Source organism: Pelmatolapia mariae, linkage group LG17, assembly GCF_036321145.2.
Source record: "Pelmatolapia mariae isolate MD_Pm_ZW linkage group LG17, Pm_UMD_F_2, whole genome shotgun sequence".
Lineage (NCBI taxonomy): Eukaryota > Metazoa > Chordata > Actinopteri > Cichliformes > Cichlidae > Pelmatolapia > Pelmatolapia mariae.
In genome coordinates this window covers 841,517-864,552 of record NC_086242.1, presented here as the reverse complement: position 1 = coordinate 864,552, position 23,036 = coordinate 841,517, and the positions used below count along the sequence as shown (strand labels likewise).

Sequence of the window (23,036 nt, the reverse complement as noted above, 5' to 3'; positions counted from 1 at the left end):
CGGACTGTGCGGTGCTGTGGCGGCCGTGCTGTGCTGGACGTGCTGTGCTGTGCGTGGCGGCCGTGCCGTGCTGGACGGGCGGTGCGGTGGCGGCCGTGCTGGTCCCTCCCGGACCTCCTCCTGGGGCACCACGGACACCTCTGGCGCGCTGAGCTTCTCCAGCCCGCTGACCTCTTCTGTGGGCAGCGCGGGCTCCTCCGACTCGCTGAGGTTCTCCATGATGTTGAGAATCCCAGGTCAGCTGGAGTGCAGCCACACTCTTAAATACGGCTCTCCCGACAAGCGTAATCTGCCGCAGCTGGCTGTGGGTAACGAGCAGCAGGTGTGTCTGCCTCCAGCGCAGAAGCATTTCCGGGGTCGCGATCCTTCCAGCAACCCAAAACATCCAGGAGTGCCAATAATCTCAAAAGCCCCTTGAGGGAGATTTTTTTAGCTGTGGCACAAATGTTCACTTTGACACAAAAGTGGATTTTCTTTCTTTTTTATTTTATTTTTTTAGTAAAAATCCAAATCTGGGAATTTCACTGATAATTTCACTGATAACGTGCACATAGTCTATTAGACTATGTGCACGTTAGCATATGCTACTTCCGGTGTGGAAACTCCTGTGGGGAGCTTTGTTTCCGGTGTCCTATTCGCGCCCTGTTTATGGTCCAAAACAAGTTAAGCAAATGAATAAATCAAGCGGCGATTTACATTTCTATAGATGTCTTGGGCATTTACCCAATATATCTGTAAATGATGTTCATCGACTTGTCGATATTTTTTCCCCGCGCCTCAGAGCAAAAGAGAAAAGGGATTCAAATTTACGTTTGACGGTGCAAAGAGTCACACTGCTAGCGATCGATGCGGCGATTCTGTACTGTACAGGAGAGAGGTCACGGAGGAGATCGTCTGCAGCGATCAGGACGCAGGACACAATGTGATGTAAAAAAAAAAAGCATGCAAATTTGCACTAAAAAATCTGCGAAACAGCGAGGTGAAAGGTGAACTGCGTTATAGCGAGGGGCCACTGTAATTTTGAAGGCAAGTCACAACATACCCTTCGTAAATACTAATGTATAGAAACCCTTACCAGCAATCGTTCATTTTTTGTGTGGCTTTTTTTCACGGTTTGTTAACATGCTGTGTAGGTGTGTACTTGACTAGCTGATATCGACATAACGGGGAAACATCTGGTTTGACTGTTGTTCACCTGTAGTTTGAATGCTGAACATTTGCCTGTTTAAATCATAAGACCAGTCACTATACAGAGATGTGCTTCTGAATGTGGATGATGTGTCTTCTGCATGCAGTAATGCAGTTCTGCTTGTGTTGAGTGATGTAAACAGCTGATCGATCTAAACTCTTTAAACGTCAAAATTGATCATTAGATTTTTTATGACACAACAGTGGTGAGTGTTCCCACCTTCTGCTCTTTGTAACTTAACGCGATCTTTCCGTTTTCGAGTTTTGGACATGATTTTGGAGTATATCTTCGCAGTAGCGATTGACCGCAAAGTAAAGCTACCGGAAATGTACAACCCTACATCCGGTCTCAAACCAGGAAGTTAGCATTTTCTCGCGCACAGGGTCCGTATGGAGCGTGATGTCACGGGAGGGGGTGTGACCGCCGAGGCGCCATTTTAGCAGGCCAAACAAAGGGCTAAAGCACACGGATAGCATCAGCAATGGTTCGCACTTGCTGTGCGGTCGGTTGTAATGTTAGATCGCATGATCGGGAAGGGAATAAGCTGGAAAATGGGCTCTTTTTATCGTTTCCCCACCTGGAAGCAACGTGAGGGAGCTCATGTATCAGATGTTACCAAAAGAAGGCATCTAGCCTGGACAGCAGCTGTGAGACGAGCTGATATCCCTTTTTCTTTTGAGCTGCTTTTAAGTGTGGATTGTAGGAATCTTCCTTCCAACACAGTGTGTTTGTTTCGATTCGTGGCCTGCTAAAATGGTGCCGCGCTCCCACAATGCATTGCGGCGTGCCGTCAACTCCTAAGCCCTGTTAAATGTGTGAACTGGCTGCCACGCCCAGCACGGCCGCCACGCAGACCGTGACAGTATTAGTACAAATTATAAGTCGTGTAAACATTTCCTACATGTGAGTCCTCTGCCTGCCACACAGCCAGCCATTTTTAACACAATCAGTTTGCCTGCTTTTTCTTGGTAAGATTAACGAATTAGAATTTACAATGTTAAAGACAATCATCTGTCTTATTCTGTCAGACTCACAATGAACTATTTCATTTTTTAATATTGTGTTAGATTTCTTTGTTTAATATTATAAATATATTGGTAATAAACACATTACCAACTCATGATGATAAAAAGAACCTAACATAGTCAGTGGTAAAGACTTTGATTTTTATCTTGTTGCTTAGGCTGTGGGTGGCCAAACTGGCAGGGCTGGGTGGAACACGGGCATCAGGTGGGCGAACTGGGGAGGAAGTGACTAAAGCTTTAAAATGAAGTTGTCTCGCTGCAAGTAAAAAGGCACTGACTAAAAGATGGCTGACACAGGATCCACCAACATTAAACAGCTGGATTGATGTAACTTTTTTAAAATTACAAGATGGAAAAGATTACTTTTTTAGTGAATTTTGAGTATGAGAAATTTGTAAAACACTGGGGAAAATGGCTCCGCTATATGAGTCCTGTAAGGCCAGATATCGCTGATATTCATCATTGAAGGAATGGTTGGGTAAATCTTTGTTTGCTTATTTTGTTTTTGATAGTAACATGTACTAATCCTATGTCACCATCTGCTACTGAAAGTGTTGGCTTTTCAGTTGCCCCCTCTCTGGATGTATATAGTTACATACTATACCTGTCTGTACGTATGTTTCTTTGTTTTGTTTTCTCTTCTTTTTCTTTATTTTTTTCTTTTTCTTTTTTCATACTTATGGGTAGAAAAAGAACTTGATGTGATGGCGGTCATCCAGACTACTGTATATATGAATCTAAGAACAAAGGAAGCCACCAAATATTGTAAATTTTATTTTATTTTTTGCATAACTTCAATAAACACTTGAATTAAAAAAAAAAGAAAAAGAAAATACAACATTGCAGGGTTTTTTTTTAAAGTGATACTTCTGTTATTACTTCTGGTGCACATATTCTCATGTGTTCTGACCCAATACTGGCTGTTCCAGGTGCTGCTGTGGAAGTATGTTCTTCTTCCCTTATTATCCCTACTGCAAACTCCTCCAGCACACAAAACAAACTTAACTGGGGCAGTGGAGTGCTCCAAGCTTCAGATTTGTGTTGATGCTCGTCGAGATGCAATTTTGGTGTTTTTTTTTTTTCAAAGTGAAAATGGGCGCAGCAGACAGCTGCGTCACAAAAGCTGGGACACCAACAGCACCAGCTCACACCTCGAGGGCCACCTGAAAAGGCAGCGAGTCTGTCTTGACAGAAATATCACTTTAAAAAACAAAAAAAAACCCGGACACACAGTGTAGACAGCAGAATGTGTTAAAAGCCCTGTAGACATGTAAATGTTCGTGTTTTAAAACAGTAGATAAAAAGTTCCTTTATAAATGTATCCAATTAAAGATTAAAAAAAATGAAGTTGTCTCTAGACATTCTGCCAAAATTGTGTCTGGACAGCACAATCTATGACAGAAGGGTTACAAACAGTAAGTGCCAGAGCTGATCCACTACAAAGAAGCAAGCTGCAACAGAAAGCACTTGCTAGATGTTTCTCAATGAGTTAAACATCTAAATGATTTACATCTATGTCCAAGTTTAAAAAAGACCATGACAACATAAAGAAATCTGAACTTGTGTTCTTCAGCTCTTTGTTTTCAGTGAAGCTAATTGTGACCAAAACGTGAGCATTTTGATCATGAGAGCTTGAACGGTGACAAAGGTGATTTCTGTTGTAGAAAGAATGCCACGGGTGTGTTCAGCTGTGAGATCTGCTGTGGACAATGGACCATGACCCTCCCACCAGTCCACACATGTGGAACAGAATGAATCACACCTCAGTGCACGCTGTCACTTTGTACACCACAACATATATTTGTCCTTTTATATTTACATTCATACCTATATCTCTATATTTATCTATTTATCTAGCAATAAATCTGTTTCTACGCTCATTTTATGTGAGTGCTTGATGTTCGTTGTATATTTCCTGCTACGACAGCTAAATTTCCCTCTGGGATTAATAAGGTTTCTTCTTCTTTATATTGTTTGTTGGCGGTTGGCAAACAGCAAAATGGTGCATTAGCGCCACCAACTGATGTGGAGTGTCGATTCTGATTCTGGTATCTGCCAATGGGGGCTACTTTGATGAGTCAAAAGTTTAGAAGATATTTTGGTCCATAAGTTGATTTCATGATTTCTTTTTTCTTTTTTTTTTACTCCAATTGCGTATTTGTACCATGCTTTCATTTCAGAGGGCAATGAGACATTAAACTGCATAATTTTCTGCATAATTTTCAATAAAAAACTTCTAAAACTTTTGCAGTTAAATTAAATGATATCAGACAGATACAAATATTTGATGGAACTTTCCGAGCCTGGTTTATCTTCATGATTAATCGAAATGACGCTTGCTTCGACTGATCCTGATTATTTATAAGGTTGCACATCTAACCCATTGCGGGTCTGCTCCTCACAGTGTGTGCCAACGGTGCCGCGTAGTGGACGGCGGTCTGCACGGAGACGGGTTTTCGGTGAACTTCGGCTTAAATTGTCCACAATCGAAAGATGCCGAGCTCGAGCGAAACTGTCCGGAACATCCGGCTGTAGCTTCTCAACATAAACAGCAATGGCGGAGGCAGCAGCAGCGTCAACGGCGGCTTCAGCAGTAACAGGCGGTTGGACAAAACACGTAACCTGCAGGTAGGACAAGACAATAGAACTAGCACATTTAGACGGCGATCGCACACCGTGCCGTTTGACGCCAGAATAACGCTGCCAGGGCAGCTTGTGAGTGATTGACGGGAATGTCTTTCAAGGGTCCGCTCAGCTGTTCGCGGAGCTAGCTGTAATGTTGTCATGTTCGCTGTGTTGTGGTCACACAGCAGCCTGGTGTGCTAGTTTAGCCGCCGTCCTGCTAGCTACGCTTTCAACAATCGGATCGGCAACGCTGAACTGTAAAGCCAGTGTCACACAGCAGCCCCTCGACGAAAGCTCTGAAGCTAGTCTCAGCTAGCAGTTTTCAGTAGTTTCACATTAAAACCAACAGATTAATCTGCGTTTAAACCAGCGGCTTTAACTAGTTGTTGCCTTTCGGTGTCATATCATCTGCTAGGTTCACATCCGGACCAAGCTAGCGGTCCCTTAAACATGACCGCGATGGCGTTATGAGTATGAAAGTAAAAGATGACATCGACACGCATTTGATTTGCCTACATCCAAGTGGCTGGCTGGCTGCTTTTTAACGTTGATATTGGGATCTAAAAGGAAACGCGCTGTTTCATGTGTTAAGTAAACTTTGATTTCCTTTTGTATTTCCAGATATTTCATGCACGGTCTGTGCAAAGAAGGGGAGAACTGTCGATATTCCCATGACCTGACCAGCAGCAAACCTGCCAGCATGATTTGCAAATTCTTTCAGAAGGGAAACTGCGCGTTTGGGGACCGTTGCAGGTAAAGACTGAACTGACAGCAGAACGGGAATGTGCACCTGAGCGAAACTGAGAAAGAGCTTGCATGTTCGTGCTGCGATGCAGCAGCCCTGTAACGTGTTTTCAGCTGAGAGCTGAGCTGCTTTCTAAAAGTGGCAGCATAGCAGGTTTGCTAGCAGGGCTTCTCAGAAGTGTCCCCCTCAAGTAGATGTGACACCTGAGACTGCGCCTTAATGTCAACGTGTTGTTGGTCTGTGTGTGCGTGGCAGCTTTATGTGGGGTCGGGGGTCAGGATCACACATGAGGACCTGCTGTGTTACTCTACTGGATGAACTCTTGTATTTAAAATGATTGCCTGGGTCGTGCGGTGTATTTTACACGGCGTGACTCTGTCTTCAGAGGCCGAGATAGTAGGCTGACAGTTTTAGAACATGCATGGACAAATTTAATTAAAATCTGACAGAGTATGACTTGTTTGTAGTTTATCTTGTAGAAGGACTTGTGGCGGTTCTAAGGGTGCTTTAATTTAAATGTTAGTGAATATTTTTTTTTATTTATACATAAGTACGTACAAGCATTAGATTATTTATATTGACCAAAAGAAGATGGTGGATTTTCCAATTCCCAGCGTTCTGATTGCTTTAGATTGAATAAGTTATTATTTATTGTTACTGTTGCAGAAAGAATGAAAGGGGTGAGCGGCTCTTCATCGGTTTAGCAGCTAAATATAAACAAAATGTACAACAATATAAAAATCTTTCCAGGCACTTTTCTTCTGTTCTTCTCAGTTTTAATGAAAATACAGTTGTACAGACCAAAACCTTTGTTAACAAGATGAAGATTGTTTCAATCCTGCTTTGTTTTAGTACACAGCATGTTTGTATTATATTAATAAACAACAACATGTATACATACTAACGAGGCTCAAACATGCAGAGGCGTTTTTGAAAAGTGGATTAGGCTCCCAGTCAAGTCCTCAGACAATCAGCAGCCGCCTTGTAGAGCCAGTGTCTGCTCCAGTTAGATCCTCTCAGCTGGTGAGTCAGTCTGAGGACCCCAGCAGCAGCAGGGACACAGCGGTTTCACACATACTCGCATCTTTCTTTAATAGCATTTTTGCCTTTATGAAATCCTCAGTTTGCTATGTAGTACTGAGTTACTGTTGTGTGTCTTGTTGTTGTTAAGTCACATTCATCCCTACCTGTGATTGAGCTGCACCATGGATGTGCTCTCGTTATTTTGGAGGCTCCACAGGCCTTCGCACCCTGCATTGAGAGTCCAGAGAAAGACTCTCGCTGTGGGGGTTTATTAAGGTTGAATTCCCTGGGCTCTATCTATTGTGATACACTCTGTTTTGTTCTTTCACTGTGTCTGTCTCTCTGCTGCTTTCTCTTCTGCGGCCCCCAGGGCCAGACAGGGTGCACTGCAGCCTGCATGGCAATTGCATAATGCTCCATCTCTGTGTCTCTGTTTCTCTCTGTTGCTGGGTTCCCCAGGTTCACTGTGCTGCAGCTCCCTCCTCTCATTTCTTTATGCATTGCCTCAGCACAGCGCCCTCCCCTCCCCACTTATTCAACACTCCACAGTCTAGGAATAGTCTGGTTGTGCTCTGAGCTAGTCTAACAGAAAGGAGGAAAAAACAAGCAAGGGGAGAAAAAGATGCATAAAGTAACAAAAGCAGCAAATGTGCTGGTAATTAAGATTTACTCAGTAAATGGTTAAGAAAATGACTAAAGAAAGTACCAGAAAAGCACGATGATGCCATATTGAGCTCACATTGAGTCATGGTGCATGATTTGTACCTGATGCATGCAGTTGTTGTAGCACAGGTAGGACTGAGTTTATGCAATTCTGAACACAGGTAAAAGGAGAGCCACAGGGACGTTTTAACGCCAACAAATTATGGAATGGAAAGTGTGTGTGAGATCTAAAGGTTTACAAATAGCCTTACCTGAAATTTGGCTGCTTTCATTCAAAGTCATGTTTACCATGTGATCTCTGTCCCAGTTATAATGGGGCAATAATGTAATGAAGAGTTTTAGATCTCGCTGTAGAAGTCGCTCTCTGCACTTTTACTTCTTGCTCTTGCAAAGGCTAGATGATGTTACAGGGAGGCAAACGTAAGAAAGAATAACATACCTGAGAAAACTGTTGGCGTCCTTCTTTGGGTGCACAGTAGAGTATACCTGCTGTCTCTGTGCATGGATCTCCAGCTGCACAGGAGAAAGGGCTCCACGTAGGGCTGCTCGATTATGGCAAAAATGATAATCACGATTATTTTCACTGAAATTGAGATCTCGATTATTTGACGATATTTATTTAACAATAACAATGTATTGAATAATGGCTTTAAATATGTCAAAAACTAATATAAAATAGTGTGAAAATACTGATAGCAGTGCAAATGTTTGCAATATAAAAAATAAATGAAAAATGTAAACATCTGTGTTTAGTGAACTTCAAAATACTGCATAATACTGGTTGTTCACTGTGTTAATTGAGCAGTGGTCTTTGGCGAGGAAAACGTTACTGCGTTTGTTATCTCCTTGTGTCTCTGGGAGCTGCTGGGATATTTAGTCGCGTTGTACAGGGGAGCGTGAATGGAAGTCTGTGAGGATGAAGCAGGTGTTGTCAAGAGTTTTTTCTCTATGTTCCTTCATTGTTTGATCGTATGTCACTTTGTGAGCGGTCTTCAAATGATTGAATACATTTGTAGTGTTGCTCTGTGGTGCAGCTACGACACCGTAGCAAAGTTTCCACACTATGTCTACTTGATCCGCGTCTGACTCCACGAACCCATAATGTTTCCACACCACTGAAGTCGTTTTACCTCTCTTTTCAACCAACGGCATTCTTTCTTCAGCAGCCATTATCCTCTCCTCACCAAATAACTTCTGCTTAGCTCTCCGAGCTTCCCTCGGGTCCTCTTAATTGTTGTGACGCGTGTTCGAAACGCAGAGAGGTGCGCTCGATTTGCCACACGGAGCAGCGCGAGAGGAGGAGCTAATAATCGGCTAAGTCATTTTTAATGATCGTTGAAAGCCCAGATCGTAATCACGATTAAAATTCGATTAATTGAGCAGCCCTAGCTCCACGGGCGTACATATGTCACCCAGTGGATAGCTGGCTGCTGGCTCCCCTTACTTAACCTCCTAAGACCTGAGCTCTTCCATGGCGTACATTTTAAATTTCTCTTTGATATTTGGACATATTGGGACCCGATGAATGTAAAAACAAAGAATTATTAGATTTTTATTTTATTTATTTATTTTTTTTAAACCTGATTTTTGTTTCTGAGAAAAATGAGAGCCTCATATGAGGATATTCGTTTAAAATTTCGATAGAACAGTGGCAGTATAATGTAAGTGCATATCAGGCCCTTGCAGAGCAAAATTTAGTATTTTGGTCTAGACAACCCAAAATGTGATGTCCACATATGTGGACGCCAGGTCCTAGGAGGTTAAAGAACCACAAAGCTCAGATTATCTCAAGAACATGAATGAAATCCTTCATGAGAGCTCTTATCCCTCAGCCATCACCATCCTGGATGCTGCTAAGTTAAAGACAATCATATCCAGTTTAACCTTTTATGTATAATGTTTACACCGTTGGTATTTGCATTAACACCAGCAAATGGGGACTAGAATTGTTTGTTTGCCAGCCAGCAGCTGCTGCCACCGTATCTAAGGAGGTAGAGCAGGTCATCTACTGATGGAAGGTTGGTGGTTCAATCCCTGGCTCCCCCAGTCTATATGCCAAATAGCCTTTGTAAGATATTAACTCCAAGTTGCTCTCCGTTGCCTCCATCAGTGTGAATGTGTGAATGTTAGCTAGAAAGCACTTAAAGCATAGAAGAAAGTGCTTGTGTGAACGGTGAGTGTGGGATGTTGTATGAAGCTCCGGGAGAGTAAAGTGCTGTATAAGAATCAGCCCATTTAACTTTTTTCTTTTTGTTAACTTAATTTGACGGTCGTTTTTTGCACTGGGAGAATTCCTCCTGAGTTTAGTTCTTCAGTCTTTTACTGCTGCAACGACATTAAGAGTCTGATTCTGTGTTGCTGCCATCAAATTTAAACAATTATTACTGTTCATTGCTCAATTTAAAAATGTGATATTTCTTCTATATTCTATTGTGAAGAAAATATAATTTTGGTTGACGGCATCCTAACATTGTTACTCCTGTTGTAAAAGGCTGATGGAGTATTGTCATCACCTGGGCAGGCGGGCAGTCAGCGTGAACAAGTTTGTGAATGGAGAGCAGAGTGGTGTAGGAGTTTTAAATTGATAACATTGGTGTGTCTACTAACAATTGTGGACAAGTTTGAATCTCAGTGACCTTGACCTCAAGAACAGGGGTCAAGTTTTCTAAAAATTGTTGTGAATGCAATAACTTGAGAACAAGGCGATGTAGGATTTTGAAATTGACACCACAGGTACATCTGCTAGTAGACTGAGGGGGGTGCCTCGGGCCCCTGGCAGTATTTTTAGAATCGGGATTGTTGAACACTTTGAACACAGTTGACTAATAACACACATTAATTAACAAACACTCCTCACATCAGTTTAATGGATCAGCAAAAGATCTGATAAACACGAATATCAAATGTGTTTAAAATGGATACGAAACAAAACAAAGTATAACGGAGATTTATCAAACGGTGTCCTCGGCATTTTTTTCTCACGAGACAAAACACCGTCCTGTCCATCGGTTTCTTGTGTCCATTTCAGGATTGTGGAGGTGCTGGAGCCTAACCTGGCTGTCTAAAGACAAGAAGCAGGGCACACCCTGTATAAAACTGTTACGGTGGAATCAAAAAGTTTAGTTTTAAACATTTCTGCGCTGTGAAGGTTGGTGTAATATTTCTACAGACATCACAGAATTCAACATGTGAAGTTTTGAAAGTTAGGAAACTACTAGCGGGACAGTGCAACTAAACCACACATGTCTACAACAGAAAGCAGAAACAATGCATCCTCCTACCTGATACACTTGCATAAAAAATCAAGCTTGTAAAAAAAAAAAAAAAAAAAAAAAAAAAAAAAATTAATACCTCAAATTTTTCCAGTGGAAATACACAGTGGCATTAGAAATAGACAGTCCAACAATTTTTTTTATTTTTTATTTATTTTTTACTGTTAGAAAACATTTATTACAGAAGTTTCTGTTTGGCAAACTTCAAAGGGGGCTTAACAAAAGCTTGATTTTGTCAAACGACAGATAAACTATTTGGGAGGGTGCAATGACTGCCTCTAAGCTTTCGGTAGAATATTAGCTCTGATTTCTTTTTCTTTTATTTAACTTTTATTTAACTTTTTTCCCCAACAAATACAAGACTGGTTCGCATCCAAAATAATAACACTGCACAGCACTAGAGTATTACAACATTATGTCCATAATTGTTGTCCATTAGGATCCAATTTACAGGTTACTCCCAGTGCTTCCAGTGGTTTCTTCCATTTGTCCACAAAAATTCGGGAGCTCCCATCAATATAATGTCCCAACCTGATCAGAGTCATAACATCAATGATGAGCGACTTCCATAGAGAAATGGAGGGAGGCTCAGTCCCCACCCATCTCAACATAATGCTTTTCCTGGCCAACATTAACAGTGACTGAATTACATGCTCATGTTGTACCAGTGAGACAGGAATATATCCCAATAAACACATTAATGGATTTTCTGTCACCTGATGACCAATGGCTGTACTAATATTGGCGCAGACCTCTTTCCAAAATGATTGAATAATAGCACATTCCCACAAGCAATGGAATCTAGTGCCCACTCTGACCTTACACTTGAGACAATTTGGAGATGTTCCCATATTATACTTACTATAAATATACGGAGAAATATATACATTGTGCAAAATTTTGTACTGCAGTTCTTTGAATCGGTTACAAACAGAGATTTTAGATGGAAGGAGCAGGATTTTGTCCCATGCCTGTGTATCTATTTCACATTTAAGCAACGTCCCCCAAGATTTTCTCAACCACGCCAATTTATCCACAATTAGGGCATAAATCTCTGAATCAAACTTTGATACAAAATGTTTATGCTCCCTTTTATCCAGAAAGAATTTCTCCAACCAAAAAGAGGCTGTTGAGATTTGTAATGATTTAGCATTTTTTAACACATAATTTCTCAATTCAAATACTTATAAAACTCAGTCTTTGACATAGAATACTGGGACTTCAAGGATTCAAATGATTTAAACTCACCATGTTTAAAGAGGTCATAAAACCTCTTTACACCTACTTTATGCCATCCCACAAAGCTCGACACTATATTTTGCGGCAGAAGATCTGGATTATTTATAAACGTTGACAAAATATTAAACGGAAGACTACTGTTAAAAAGTTTTCTCAGTTTCCCCCACGTCCACATAGCATTATATATCAGTGGGTTGTGCTTTATTACGTGAGGTAAGTCATTTAGACGTTTCCCTAGAAAGTTAACAGGTGAGGCTGGTTTACATAATACTTCCTCAATATTTAGCCACGGCAGATCAGAATGTTCATGTATGCAGGAAGAGAGAATCCTCGCTTGTATTGAGAGAACATAATTTTCTATGTTTGGCACTCCCCACCCGCCCAGATCTTTCGGTAACTGTAGTGTCTCCAATTTAATTTTGGGTTTTCTTCCTGCCCAATTTTCATTTAAAAAAACCAAATTTTTTTAAATGAAAGGAAACACGGATGTTACGCGTCTGCTGTGATGGAAAATATTAACGGTACTTTTAACTGTCACCTCAGTCTTTCGGTCAGTACCCAGAGCTTGAGCAGTACCTCTCAACTCTCTGTTCACCACCAGACTGCTTCTGCAGACAGTCCCAGTTTGTCAAGTCTATTCTCCCACCACGTGTGACCAGGATGGGAGAATGAGATAAACTATACTGCCAAAAGGATTCACTTGTGTCCTTCACTGACATCCTGTTCTTAATCTATAGGCTTTAATGTCGACCCTCCCTTTGCAACCATAACAGCTTCAACTCCTCTGGGAAGGCCTTCTACAAGCTTTATGGAATATGGGAATTTTTGACCGTTCTTCCAGAAGCGAGGTCAGACACTGATGTTTGACGAGAAGGCCGGATCGCAGTCTGCGCTTTTTAATTCATTGCAAAGGTGTTTTATCGGGTTGAGGTCAGGTTTCTGTGCAGGCCAGTCAAGTTCTTCTGCACCAAACTCGTTCGTCCGTGTCTTTATGGACCGTTCTTCGTGCACAGTCATGTTGGAACATAAAGGGGTCATCTCCAAACTGTTCCTGCAAAGTTAGGAGCATGAAATTGTCCAGAGTTCCTGTCACTAAGGGACCAAGCCCAACTCTTGAAAAACAACCCCTTACCATTCATCACTCCGGAGAACACATCTCCACACGTGGAAGCACGCGTTTTACACCACTGCATTGCACTTGTAATGTGAGGCTTGATGCTGTTGCTCGCCCTGTGAACCCCTTTCCATGAAACTGTCTGCGCACGGTTCTTGGGTTAATCTGAAGACCATAAGAAGTTTGGAGGTCTGCAGTGACTGACTCAGCAGAAGGTTTGTGACCTCTGCACGCTATTTGGCCCAGCGTGCCCTGACGCCGCTTATTTATTTATTTATTCCCCTTTTAAATATGGCCTACCACCAGGGCTAACGCTAGGAGGTTAATCTGTGGGTTGAACATTATCAATAATTTTAAAAAAGGTTTAAATTAATAAAGTATTTAGTTATGTATTTCATTAATTAAATCAGCTGTTTACTTATTAGACAGTTTAATTGAACACTACACGGTCTGAGAAACGATGATGTGATTAGTAACAGTCTATTCTAATTCTGTTGTTAGTATGAAGCACAGGCGTATAGACGAGTTTGTCCTGTAAAGAGGCTCATGCACCTCTCAAATGGCTGAAGTCGTGACAGAGCATCTTTATCAGCAGCAGCTGGGAACATCACCTCAGAGATAAGAGCGAGCCTCACTCCAGAGCTTCTCCGCTGCAATCGAGATTCCTGAACTTTGGAAACTTGTTGTTTTGGACTGGAAAAACTTTTGCACAGAAGCCGTTTTAGTTCCTGTTTGCACATTTTTTTATTCATATTACTAGCACTTTAATTGTAAGTATAACTTGATATTTTTTTTATTCTGACTATCCCATTAAGTAATATTTAAAATACATTTGATTATTTTCAAATTGATGTTTCCTGGGTGATTATCTAATTTGCTGTGGGACGAGACGACAGGCTGATCCTCACAGGTGGGCGGAGCAGGTACTGGATCCTAGAACAGCAGGTTTGTCCACAGGAAGCAGAGATGAGAGAGAATGAAATAATCATTGACTAATCAAAGACAAATCGGCAGATTAGTCGGCTACCAAAATCATTTTAGTTGTAGCCCTACCGACCACTTTGTGGCTGAGTTGCTGTCATTCCCAATCGCGTCCACATTGTTATAATACCACTGTAGTAATGAGGAAATTTGCCGATTAGACTCTTGCACAGGTGACCTCCCATCACGGTACCATGCTAGAATTCACGGAGCTCCTGAGAGCGACCCATTCTTTCACAGATGTTTGTGGAAGCAGTTTGCAGGCCTAGCTGCTTGGTTTTATATACCTGTGACTCCAGAAGTGATGGAACACCTGAATTTAATTTTGTGAATGACTAAACCTGGTGTATTGTTATTGAGCTCCTCCACTTGGGGCAGCGACTTGTCCCAGACTCACAGTGGGTGCTCCACCCTTAGATGAATGCATCAGGAACAAGGTGGAGTTTAGAGTCTTGTCCATACCACGAGGAGCCAGGACTGAACCAACTTTCTGATTAATGTAACAAGAAGTGATGTGTTGTTTGTATGCTGTTACATTGTAACAGTCCTGGTGTGATGTTGTTGTTCTTCAGGTTTGAGCACTCTAAACCAGTAAAGAACGAGGAACTGCCAGCCTCCCAGACGCTGCCGCTCGCCTCCGTCTCGCTGCCCAGTCCAGCAGATCCTGAACCCAGTGGGCCGACGCCTGGACCAGTGGTACCTGACTGGGTCAATGCTGCAGAGTTTGTTCCAGGACAGCCCTACTGTGGACGTGGTGAGCAGTCAGAATTGATAACATCACGATGCATACTAATGCTGATGCTTTTGCTGTTATGGGGGAAACAACTTAATTATGCACACATGCTGTCACATCGATGTTTTGTTTTCCTGACATTTAAACCCAAATAATGTGTGTGGCACCCAGCCTCCAGGAAACACTGTGAACATGCAAAGCTACATGAGCAAAGAATGTGAAGCTCAAAATGCTCCACTTTAGAGCTGGGCGATAGAACGATAACGATATGTATTGCGAAATAACTTTTTCTCGATAGAAAAATTAAACTATTGCGATAGGCCTCATCTCTCTTGTCCTCTTAAAAAAAAAAAAAGAAAAAGAAAAAAAAGAACAGCCAATCCACATTAAGTAGCGCAGAGCCGAACCAATCACAGCCGCAGCGTCACGTCACGTGACTTGTTACGTACAGCACAAGTGCCAAGGCGCACATGTGTATTTGTTTTTGCAGCCGGGCCGCCCAGATAATGGAGGAAATGAGTTTGCCGACTAGAGAAAAATCAACCGAGAGCGTGAGCGAAGGTTACCGAAGAAAAAACCAATGATGGTTCCAATGCCGGAGAGCTTATCGAACGGAAGGGCCATAGAAGTTCCGTAGTGTGAAGGTATTTCGGCTATTTCAAGTCTGACAAAAGACAGAGTAGCGCGCTGTAAATTGTGCCGAAAGCAAGTCTGGAAATACAATAAACCGGTGCATGCTCATTCTCTGACTGAAAGCGCTAATTCGTCATTCGGCTTTTGTCAGACTAAAGTCACTGTTAAAACTGTTTGAAAAGCTAAGCTATACAACAAGGAGAGATTGAGAATTTCCTTTTAGTTCTCAGTTTATTTGATATTGACAAAAGTTAGTCAATTTTGTCTGTTCTTCTGTAAAACAAACTAAGATTTATTTTTAGAATTAAAATTTTGTTTCTAAGTAGAATTGACAATTTAGTAGTCTGCTTTGTTTGTTCTATTTTGAAACTTAAACGCTTTAGCGGCTGCCTTTTGTGTAGTTTGCAATATTTGCCTTTATTTATCTGAAACTGAAGTCTCATGTTCCTTAAGTTCATCTACCCTGTTGAACTTATTATGGGAAATAAATATTTAAATCAAAACAAGCTGCTGATTATTTCACATTTTACTTGTGAGCAACGGCACATTTAAATCTTACAAATATAGTTATTTGGCTTATATCGTGATATATATCGTTATCGCCTGAAATGAAAAAAACATATCGTGATATGAAAAAATCTTATATCGCCCAGCTCTACTCCACTTTAATGATGCTGTGCTCCATCTGAAAACGCAGAGGATCTTCAGTTGTTAAGTGTGTGTGTGTGTGTCTGCGTGTGTGCAGCTGAGCCAGTGACTGTGGAGAGCACAGCCCCTCTCATTGAGGAGCTTGACCGTGATCCTGCGCTGGACAACGAAGATTTGAGGAAGCAGCTCTGTCCATATGCTGCTGTTGGAGAGTGCCGCTATGGAATCAACTGTGCTTATCTCCATGGCGATGTATGTGACATGTGTGGCCTCCAGGTGCTCCACCCCACTGACAACACTCAGCGCTCAGAGCATACCAAGGTAACAGTTACAGCACAGCCTGCTGGTGGCTCACAAATTCCATCACCGTCTTTCTGCAATCATTTTATTGCACAAACTGGATGATGGAACAACCTTTGAGATGCACCTTACTTAACCCTTTAAGGCCATCGGAGCGTGCACGCCCCATTTTACGTAACTATTTTAAAATCCTGGTGGAATTGCAACCACATAGGCTATGCAATTATTTATTTATTTTTTTTTTGCATGTGAAACTGGAGGAGTTGTACTTGTGTAACATGGATTCAGCTTGTCCCGGGTCGCAGTTTCCTTCCACAAATGGCTTTGCAAAAATCGTGTAAAAAGCGCTGACAACAACAAAAACATTATAATCCAGAAACATCTGATCTGATCAGCTGTTCATAGCACTTCCTACGTTAGAATAAATGTCAGCGTGAACTATCACATGTCTGCCATTACCTGCGAAAACCGGAAGTGTCATTTTTCATGGGAAACGTAGTTTTTTTTTTTTCCCTACAGGGTGTTTTTAAAAGACTTTGTGCCTCTGTGTGTGGTTTCTGGGAGGCTTAGAGCTGAAGCTGCACTGTTGGAAATCCTTTATTTTGATGCTGTTTTTGTTTTTTTTCTTTGCAAATTGTGCAAAACAATATTTATTTTCATTTTTCCTGCAGTTGATAAAAATTAGTGTATCCCAAAAATAAAACTATGAAGACACTCACAATAAATTTCCTGCGGTTGGAAACTATTTTGTGCAACTTTTTTGCATAACAGTTTTGAGGGATGTCCCTCTGACGTTTCTCTAACTAGAAATATATGCAAAAAAATGTTAAATTTTTTTGTAGTTTATTGCACTTTTTTGCAATTTATGTCGTTACTATGGGCTTAATGCATACATGTTATTAAAATCTGGGACATAACGGTTGTATTGATGCTCCCAAAAATGGCAGCATGTAAAAACATAAAGATACGCTCTGGTTCTGCGGTGGGCTTTAAAAGGGACATTTCACTAACTATAGGTGAGCATATATGTGTTTGAGCTTGTGTGGGTTTAAAATATAAATTCAAACTTGTGTTTCCAGTTGTTGTTTATTAGCGGTCCCCTCCACCCTGGAAAACGAACAATTCAAAGAAATCCCAGACTCACACCGACATTCGTGCCCATGAGTGTGTGTAAATGGGGCCGTGGATTGCTTTTTAAGATTCCTTCAACCCGTCCTTTGGATCTGTCGGTGTTACTCCTGGTTGAATGCAGTCTGACAAAATAACACCACCCAATTTACAAGAAGCTGATTAAAGCCCAGAAATGTTCTACATGCAGTGAATGCCTCTCAGTTGTGTTGATTCTTCAGCTTACTGAAGGTCATTCCCTGTTTTAGGCATGCATTGAAGCCCATGAGAAAGACATGGAGATATCATTTGCCATCCAACGCAGCAAGGACATGATGTGCGGCGTGTGTATGGAGGTGGTGTTTGAGAAGGTCAACCTTAGCGAGCGCCGCTTTGGCATCCTCTCCAACTGCAACCACTGCTACTGTCTGAAGTGCATTCGCAAGTGGAGGAGTGCCAAGCAGTTTGAGAGCAAAATCATCAAGTAAGTGCTTCAGTCTGTTGTTGCCTTGGAAAGAAGGACAAAGTAGAAGTGACGTTGTAGGGGTGGAGTAAGAGTCTGTAGGACATCAGAGCTTGTTGTTTCACGGCTGGTCAGGGTAGACAGTTCCAGCCATTGTAAATGCTTCTTGTAGCGCTTTTCTCTACCTGAGCGCTCAAAGCATTTTATACAACTTGCCTCATTCACTGATTCATACTAGCAAGGATGGGAGCGTGAGGATTTTTGACACGCAGACTGGAGCAGCCAGGGATCAAACCGAGATGAGCTGCTACAGCCAACTCACACACCCGAGTGTCTACTCTTTTAAAGCTCTTTGAATATCTGTATCTGCATAAAGTGGAATGCAAAAATATTTATAGGAAAAACGATGCTTATAGAAAACATCAGGTTCATCGCAGATCTGTCAAGAAAACACACATCACCTCTTTCAATACGACATGACGTCTTAGCTGATAAACACTAGCCTAGTCTTTGACTGCTAACCCTGCTCTCAGGGGTGGAGCAGGTTGTCTGAACCAAAAGGACGATGGTTTAATCCCCAGTTGTTCTAGTCCACACGTCCACGGTAGCGAGCCCTACCAAGGACACTTGGACATTCATCAGAGTGTGAGTGCATGCTTGGCTGTTAAAAGGAACTTGCAGTGTTTTATTCAGTTCCATTTTATTTATATAAATAATAATCACAACAATAGTCACTTGAAGCCATTTTATATTGTAAGATAATGACCTCAACAAATATAAGACTGGGTCAAAACAAAAAGACCTTGAGAATTTTTCTTTTTCTTTTTTGGGGCAGGTCTTGTCCAGAGTGTCGAATCACATCCAATTTTGTCATCCCAAGTGAGTACTGGGTGGAAGATAAGGACGACAAGCAGAAACTCATCCAGAAATACAAAGACGGCATGGGGTAGGGTTTGCACGACACGCCCACACACTCACTAAAGAGCATCGCTGCTGCAACAAGGCGTTGCACCATCTGATGTATACACAACATATTGTGTAGTGTGGAAAACGGTGACACAAAGACGCTGAGACAAAGTTGTTGTTCATCTTTAGTTTTGACTAAACTAAATGAGAATGGAGTAGGGGCAGGACTGAAGCTGAATCTTTAAAAGGCAGTTTTTATAACTAAGCCTCTGCAGCTGGCCGATGACAGCAAGTTAACTCCTGCAGGAAGAAGAAGGCAGATTTTTGAATAGGAAGCTGTGATCAGAGTGACAGCAGTGGGATGGTGAGTGCACAGTGTGGGGAGTCATGAAACTAAAGAAACACATCTGTCAGCAAGGATTAGCTTGCTGTGGGGCTTTCCTGGTGTGAGCTATCGAGACGGCACCTTTATTCTCTGGTTTCCTCTTTGCCTTCTCCAGAAGTAAACCATGCCGATACTTTGATGAGGGTCGTGGAACGTGCCCCTTTGGCTCAAACTGCTTCTACAAGCACGCCTTTCCTGACGGACGGCTGGAGGAAGCTCAGCCTCAGCGAAGACAGACTGGATCCAACAGCAGGAACCGGGTAACTTTTTCTGAACTTTTTTATATCATAGCCGGACAGGAGAGTGTGTTTATCTTCTGCTCTGGACACCCACTGCAAGTGTGTGGTGTGGGGAGGTGGGGGAGATGGGGCACGGAGCACGAGCAGTAGGTGCGTTGTAGAGGGAAGAAAAACCTTCAGCATTGGATTAGCAACTCCTCCCAGCTCAATTTCAGCTCGTAGGAGTGTGAAAGGTCACGAGACGGCCAAGAGTGAACACCGTCACAGCTATAAGATGCAGCGGCTCAGTTAGTGTTCATACGCTACAACCACTATCTTAAAAGTAAAAGGAAGGAAGGGTTGACTCGAGGTGTAGCTGGAAGGCAACGATGGTGCAGGAAACATTAGAAGCAGCCGTGAAATAAAAATACAAAAATGTAGCCACACTGTGTCCATATGGTTAAAAGCACAGATGTGTGTTTCGTTTGTGTGTTTTCTTCCGGTTCCTTTCAGAACTCGAGGCGAACGCCGCTGTGGGACATCCTCGACGAGCGGGAAAGCACCGACTCCTTCGACAACGAGGACGAGGAGATGGTAACGTTTGAGCTGAGCGACATGCTCCTCATGCTGCTCGCCGCGGGAACCGACGACGAGGTGACTGATTCAGAGGACGAGTGGGACTTGTTTCACGAGGAGCTGGACGATTTCTATGAGATTTACCTATAGCAGCCCCAACCACCGACGCCCTACATCCACCCTTTGCCCCTCACCTCCCCGTATATACTAGACACTAGAATGGACTGTCTTGTGCGAGTGATGGACAGTAGCTTTCCCTCCACCCCTGTATTGTGGCAGTGCCTTTAAGCAGGCCATTAATAATGAACTTCTAAAATATTTAAAAAACAAAAAAAAGGAAAAACCAACAAGTCAGTGCACTCGTGCTAAACATTTTCTAGACATTTATTCTTGTGAGTCTTTCTCGTGTGGTTCATGTTAAAAGGAAATGATAAAAGAACTCGGTATAAAATTTAACAAAGATTATAACTTTCTTCAAATAATAAAAATTGTCAAGTTTATTTGTGGGCGAGGGTTTGACTTCTTATCTAGCCAGGTGTTTGTACATAATCCTGAGACTTTACAGATGCACTCGAGCTTACTCGGCACCATTTACTGTAATCGTGAGGCCGTGTTGTAAGATTTTATAGATGGTTTTTGAAGATCCGAATCTTTTTGTTTATGAACGCTGACGACAGCAAATATATTGTGCAGATGGTTAATAAATTAGCTGTAATGACCGACATCTTCCACCGCGACATATTTCCTACAGTTCACGCCATTCAAGCATTTTATACCTCAACATAAACTGTAGAAAATCCAAACGATGAACTAAAGTGTCCTGATGCAGGATGGGCGTCTTTGTTACCGTCAGGCTTCACTTATTGAACAGCTCCAAAAACTCAAAGAAAACAAAGGAGTTTGTGTTGTATGGAACAAATTAGGGCCACGTTGTGACTGATGGCAGCTGAACAAAGGTTTGGGCGTCAGGCGTTCTTCAGGAAACCCTCCTCCTGAGTCTCCATGTAACCTGTTTCTCACCTGAGACTTTGAGCTCAAATGTCTCTGACACATCAATGTGATTCTCACTGTTACAGCAGTACTACTGAACAAAATGCAAGCCCCAGTTATGTGTCTAAGCCACTAGTGGACAGAGTTCGTGAGCTGCTCAATAACCGAAGCATCTGCTAACCCCCTGCACCCAACGAAGCAGTCTGTGGGTGATCACCTGTATTTGGACATGAGGAGAATATTTGCCCCGTACATGTGCCAGCTGCAGTATCAGTCAGATAAATGATGTAAGCATGGACACTTTTGAAAACTACCACCCTCTAACCCCAACTCCGGGGACTCGAGGTACCACAGAGCAAGCCCTCCCCAGAACCAGCTCGAAAGTCACTGCTTGAGCTCAAACGGACTTCAGTAAGCCTTGATGCTGAGACGCTGACCCACACACTCCTGACAGCTGGTGCTGACTTGTTGAATGCCACTGGAATGCATATGTTTATACTGAAATGAGTGTTTTCAATGTTCCACAGCCATCCATCTTAACTTGACATTAAAGTTTAAAAATCTCCCTGCTGTGTCGACTTTGTTCATGGATCCAGTCAGCTTTACTAAAGATTCTGATTTTAAGAACAACAAATTTCAGCCTTTGTCATTTTTGTGCGATATAAAAAAACAACAACTCTCATTTAGCTTAACTTTAATGTGTTTTGGATAATTGTCCTCCAGTCTGTGCCTGACGTCTCTGCTTGCTGGAATTCTTGAACAGTCTTCGGTGAAGAATTCCTTCAGTTGCGAGACATTTAAAAATGTTCTTGAAATTCTAATGAATATTTTCGATCGTGCTAAATGTGTAAACCAGCTGCTGGTCAAACTCGTGTGGCCCTTTTTGTGTGGAGATTAAAACTGGGGGTGTCCACAGACTTCTTTTCATGTGCTGTTGTAATGAATTTGTCCCAAATAACAGACGGTTTACGGTTGCGTATCGATCGTTTCGTAACCTCCTTGCCACACCCAAAGTCATACAAAACCTTTATTTAGGAAATTACAGCGCGCAGCATCGACTCATCCAAGAGGTCAGAAAAGTCCCCAGAACAACATCTACAGAACTGCAGGCCTCAGTCAAAGTCAAGTGTTCATGGCTCCATCATAAGAAACTGGACAAAAGTGTCCTGCATGGCAGAGCTCCAAGATAAAAACCACTGCTGAGCAACAGGAACGTAAAGGTCATCCTGATGACCCCCGAGATACTCTGTGGGCTGACGAGACAACAGGTGTGTGTCCCGTTACGTCTGGCGTAAAAATAACATTTCAGCAAAGGAACATCATGCCAACAGTAAAACACGGTGGTGATAGTGTGATGGCCTGACGCTGTTTTGTGGGAAATGGAGCCACGAATTCTGCCGTTGACCAAAACATCCTGAAGGAGAATGTCCCAACATCTTTCTGCAACCTCAAGCTGAAGCACGCTTGTGTTCTGCAACAGGACAATGATCCAAACCACAGCAGTGAGTCGTCCTCTGATTGGCTTAAGAAAAACAAAAATGAAGACTTTGGAGTGGCCTGGTCAAAGTCCTGAATCCAACTGAGACGCTGTGGCATCACCTAATTACAACAATTCTGCCAGCAGAGAGAGGCAGCTGAAAGTAGAGAGGGCCAAAGTTCCTCCACAGTGAAGAAAACTCATTGCTGGTTATTGCAAACACTTGACTTCAGTTGGTGCTGCAGAGAGTGGCACAACCAGTTAATAGGTTTTGGTTTTCCACACAGGGCCAGGTAGGTTTGGATTTATTTCCCCTTAATAAACACCTTTCCACTTTTCCGCGTAAATGATCAGCTTGTATGGATTTAAATAATGAAGCTGACAGCAGTGGTGTGTGTGTGTGTGTGTGTGTGTGTGTGTGCGTGCGTGTTTGTGTGTGTCAAACAAATCTGAAGAGGAATCAGACAAATGAACATTTGGTTGATTTAAGTTCAATCAACTTCATATTTGAACAGAAGAAAAAACTAAGCTGATGAAAGTTTAAAATGAAATCTAATATCAACAGTAAGAAAATCTGGGTTTTTGTATCTTTACATGAATGTTTAGATCTGAATTTAACTCAGTTTGTTCACAATTTAATATATTTTGTAAACAAGGAAGAGAGTAACCAAAGAACTGATCTGCTCTGTCAGGGATTCATCCCGGGAGAGATGGCCACAGTGTC

General features: G+C 42.1%; 1 protein-coding gene across 1 annotated transcript; it reads left to right on the top strand.

Moving 5' to 3' along the window:
* Nucleotides 1-4,651: 4,651 nt before the first annotated feature.
* mkrn1 (makorin, ring finger protein, 1) lies at nt 4,652-21,400 on the top strand. The gene is made up of 8 exons (XM_063501292.1): nt 4,652-4,842; nt 5,461-5,592; nt 14,449-14,630; nt 15,988-16,211; nt 17,567-17,781; nt 18,596-18,706; nt 19,167-19,311; nt 19,783-21,400. Exons 1-8 carry the CDS (start codon nt 4,769-4,771, stop codon nt 19,993-19,995), a joined length of 1,296 nt encoding a protein of 431 aa, XP_063357362.1. The 5' UTR covers nt 4,652-4,768; the 3' UTR covers nt 19,996-21,400.
* Nucleotides 21,401-23,036: the final 1,636 nt, after the last annotated feature.

Coding starts and splice junctions, on each gene's coding strand:
- mkrn1 (XM_063501292.1), top strand. CDS start 4,769: ATGGCGGAGGCAGCAGCAGCGTCAACGGCGGCTTCAGCAGTAACAGGC. Junction 14,631..15,987: donor ACAGCCCTACTGTGGACGTG/GTGAGCAGTCAG, acceptor GCGTGTGTGCAG/CTGAGCCAGTGACTGTGGAG. Junction 16,212..17,566: donor AGCGCTCAGAGCATACCAAG/GTAACAGTTACA, acceptor TCCCTGTTTTAG/GCATGCATTGAAGCCCATGA.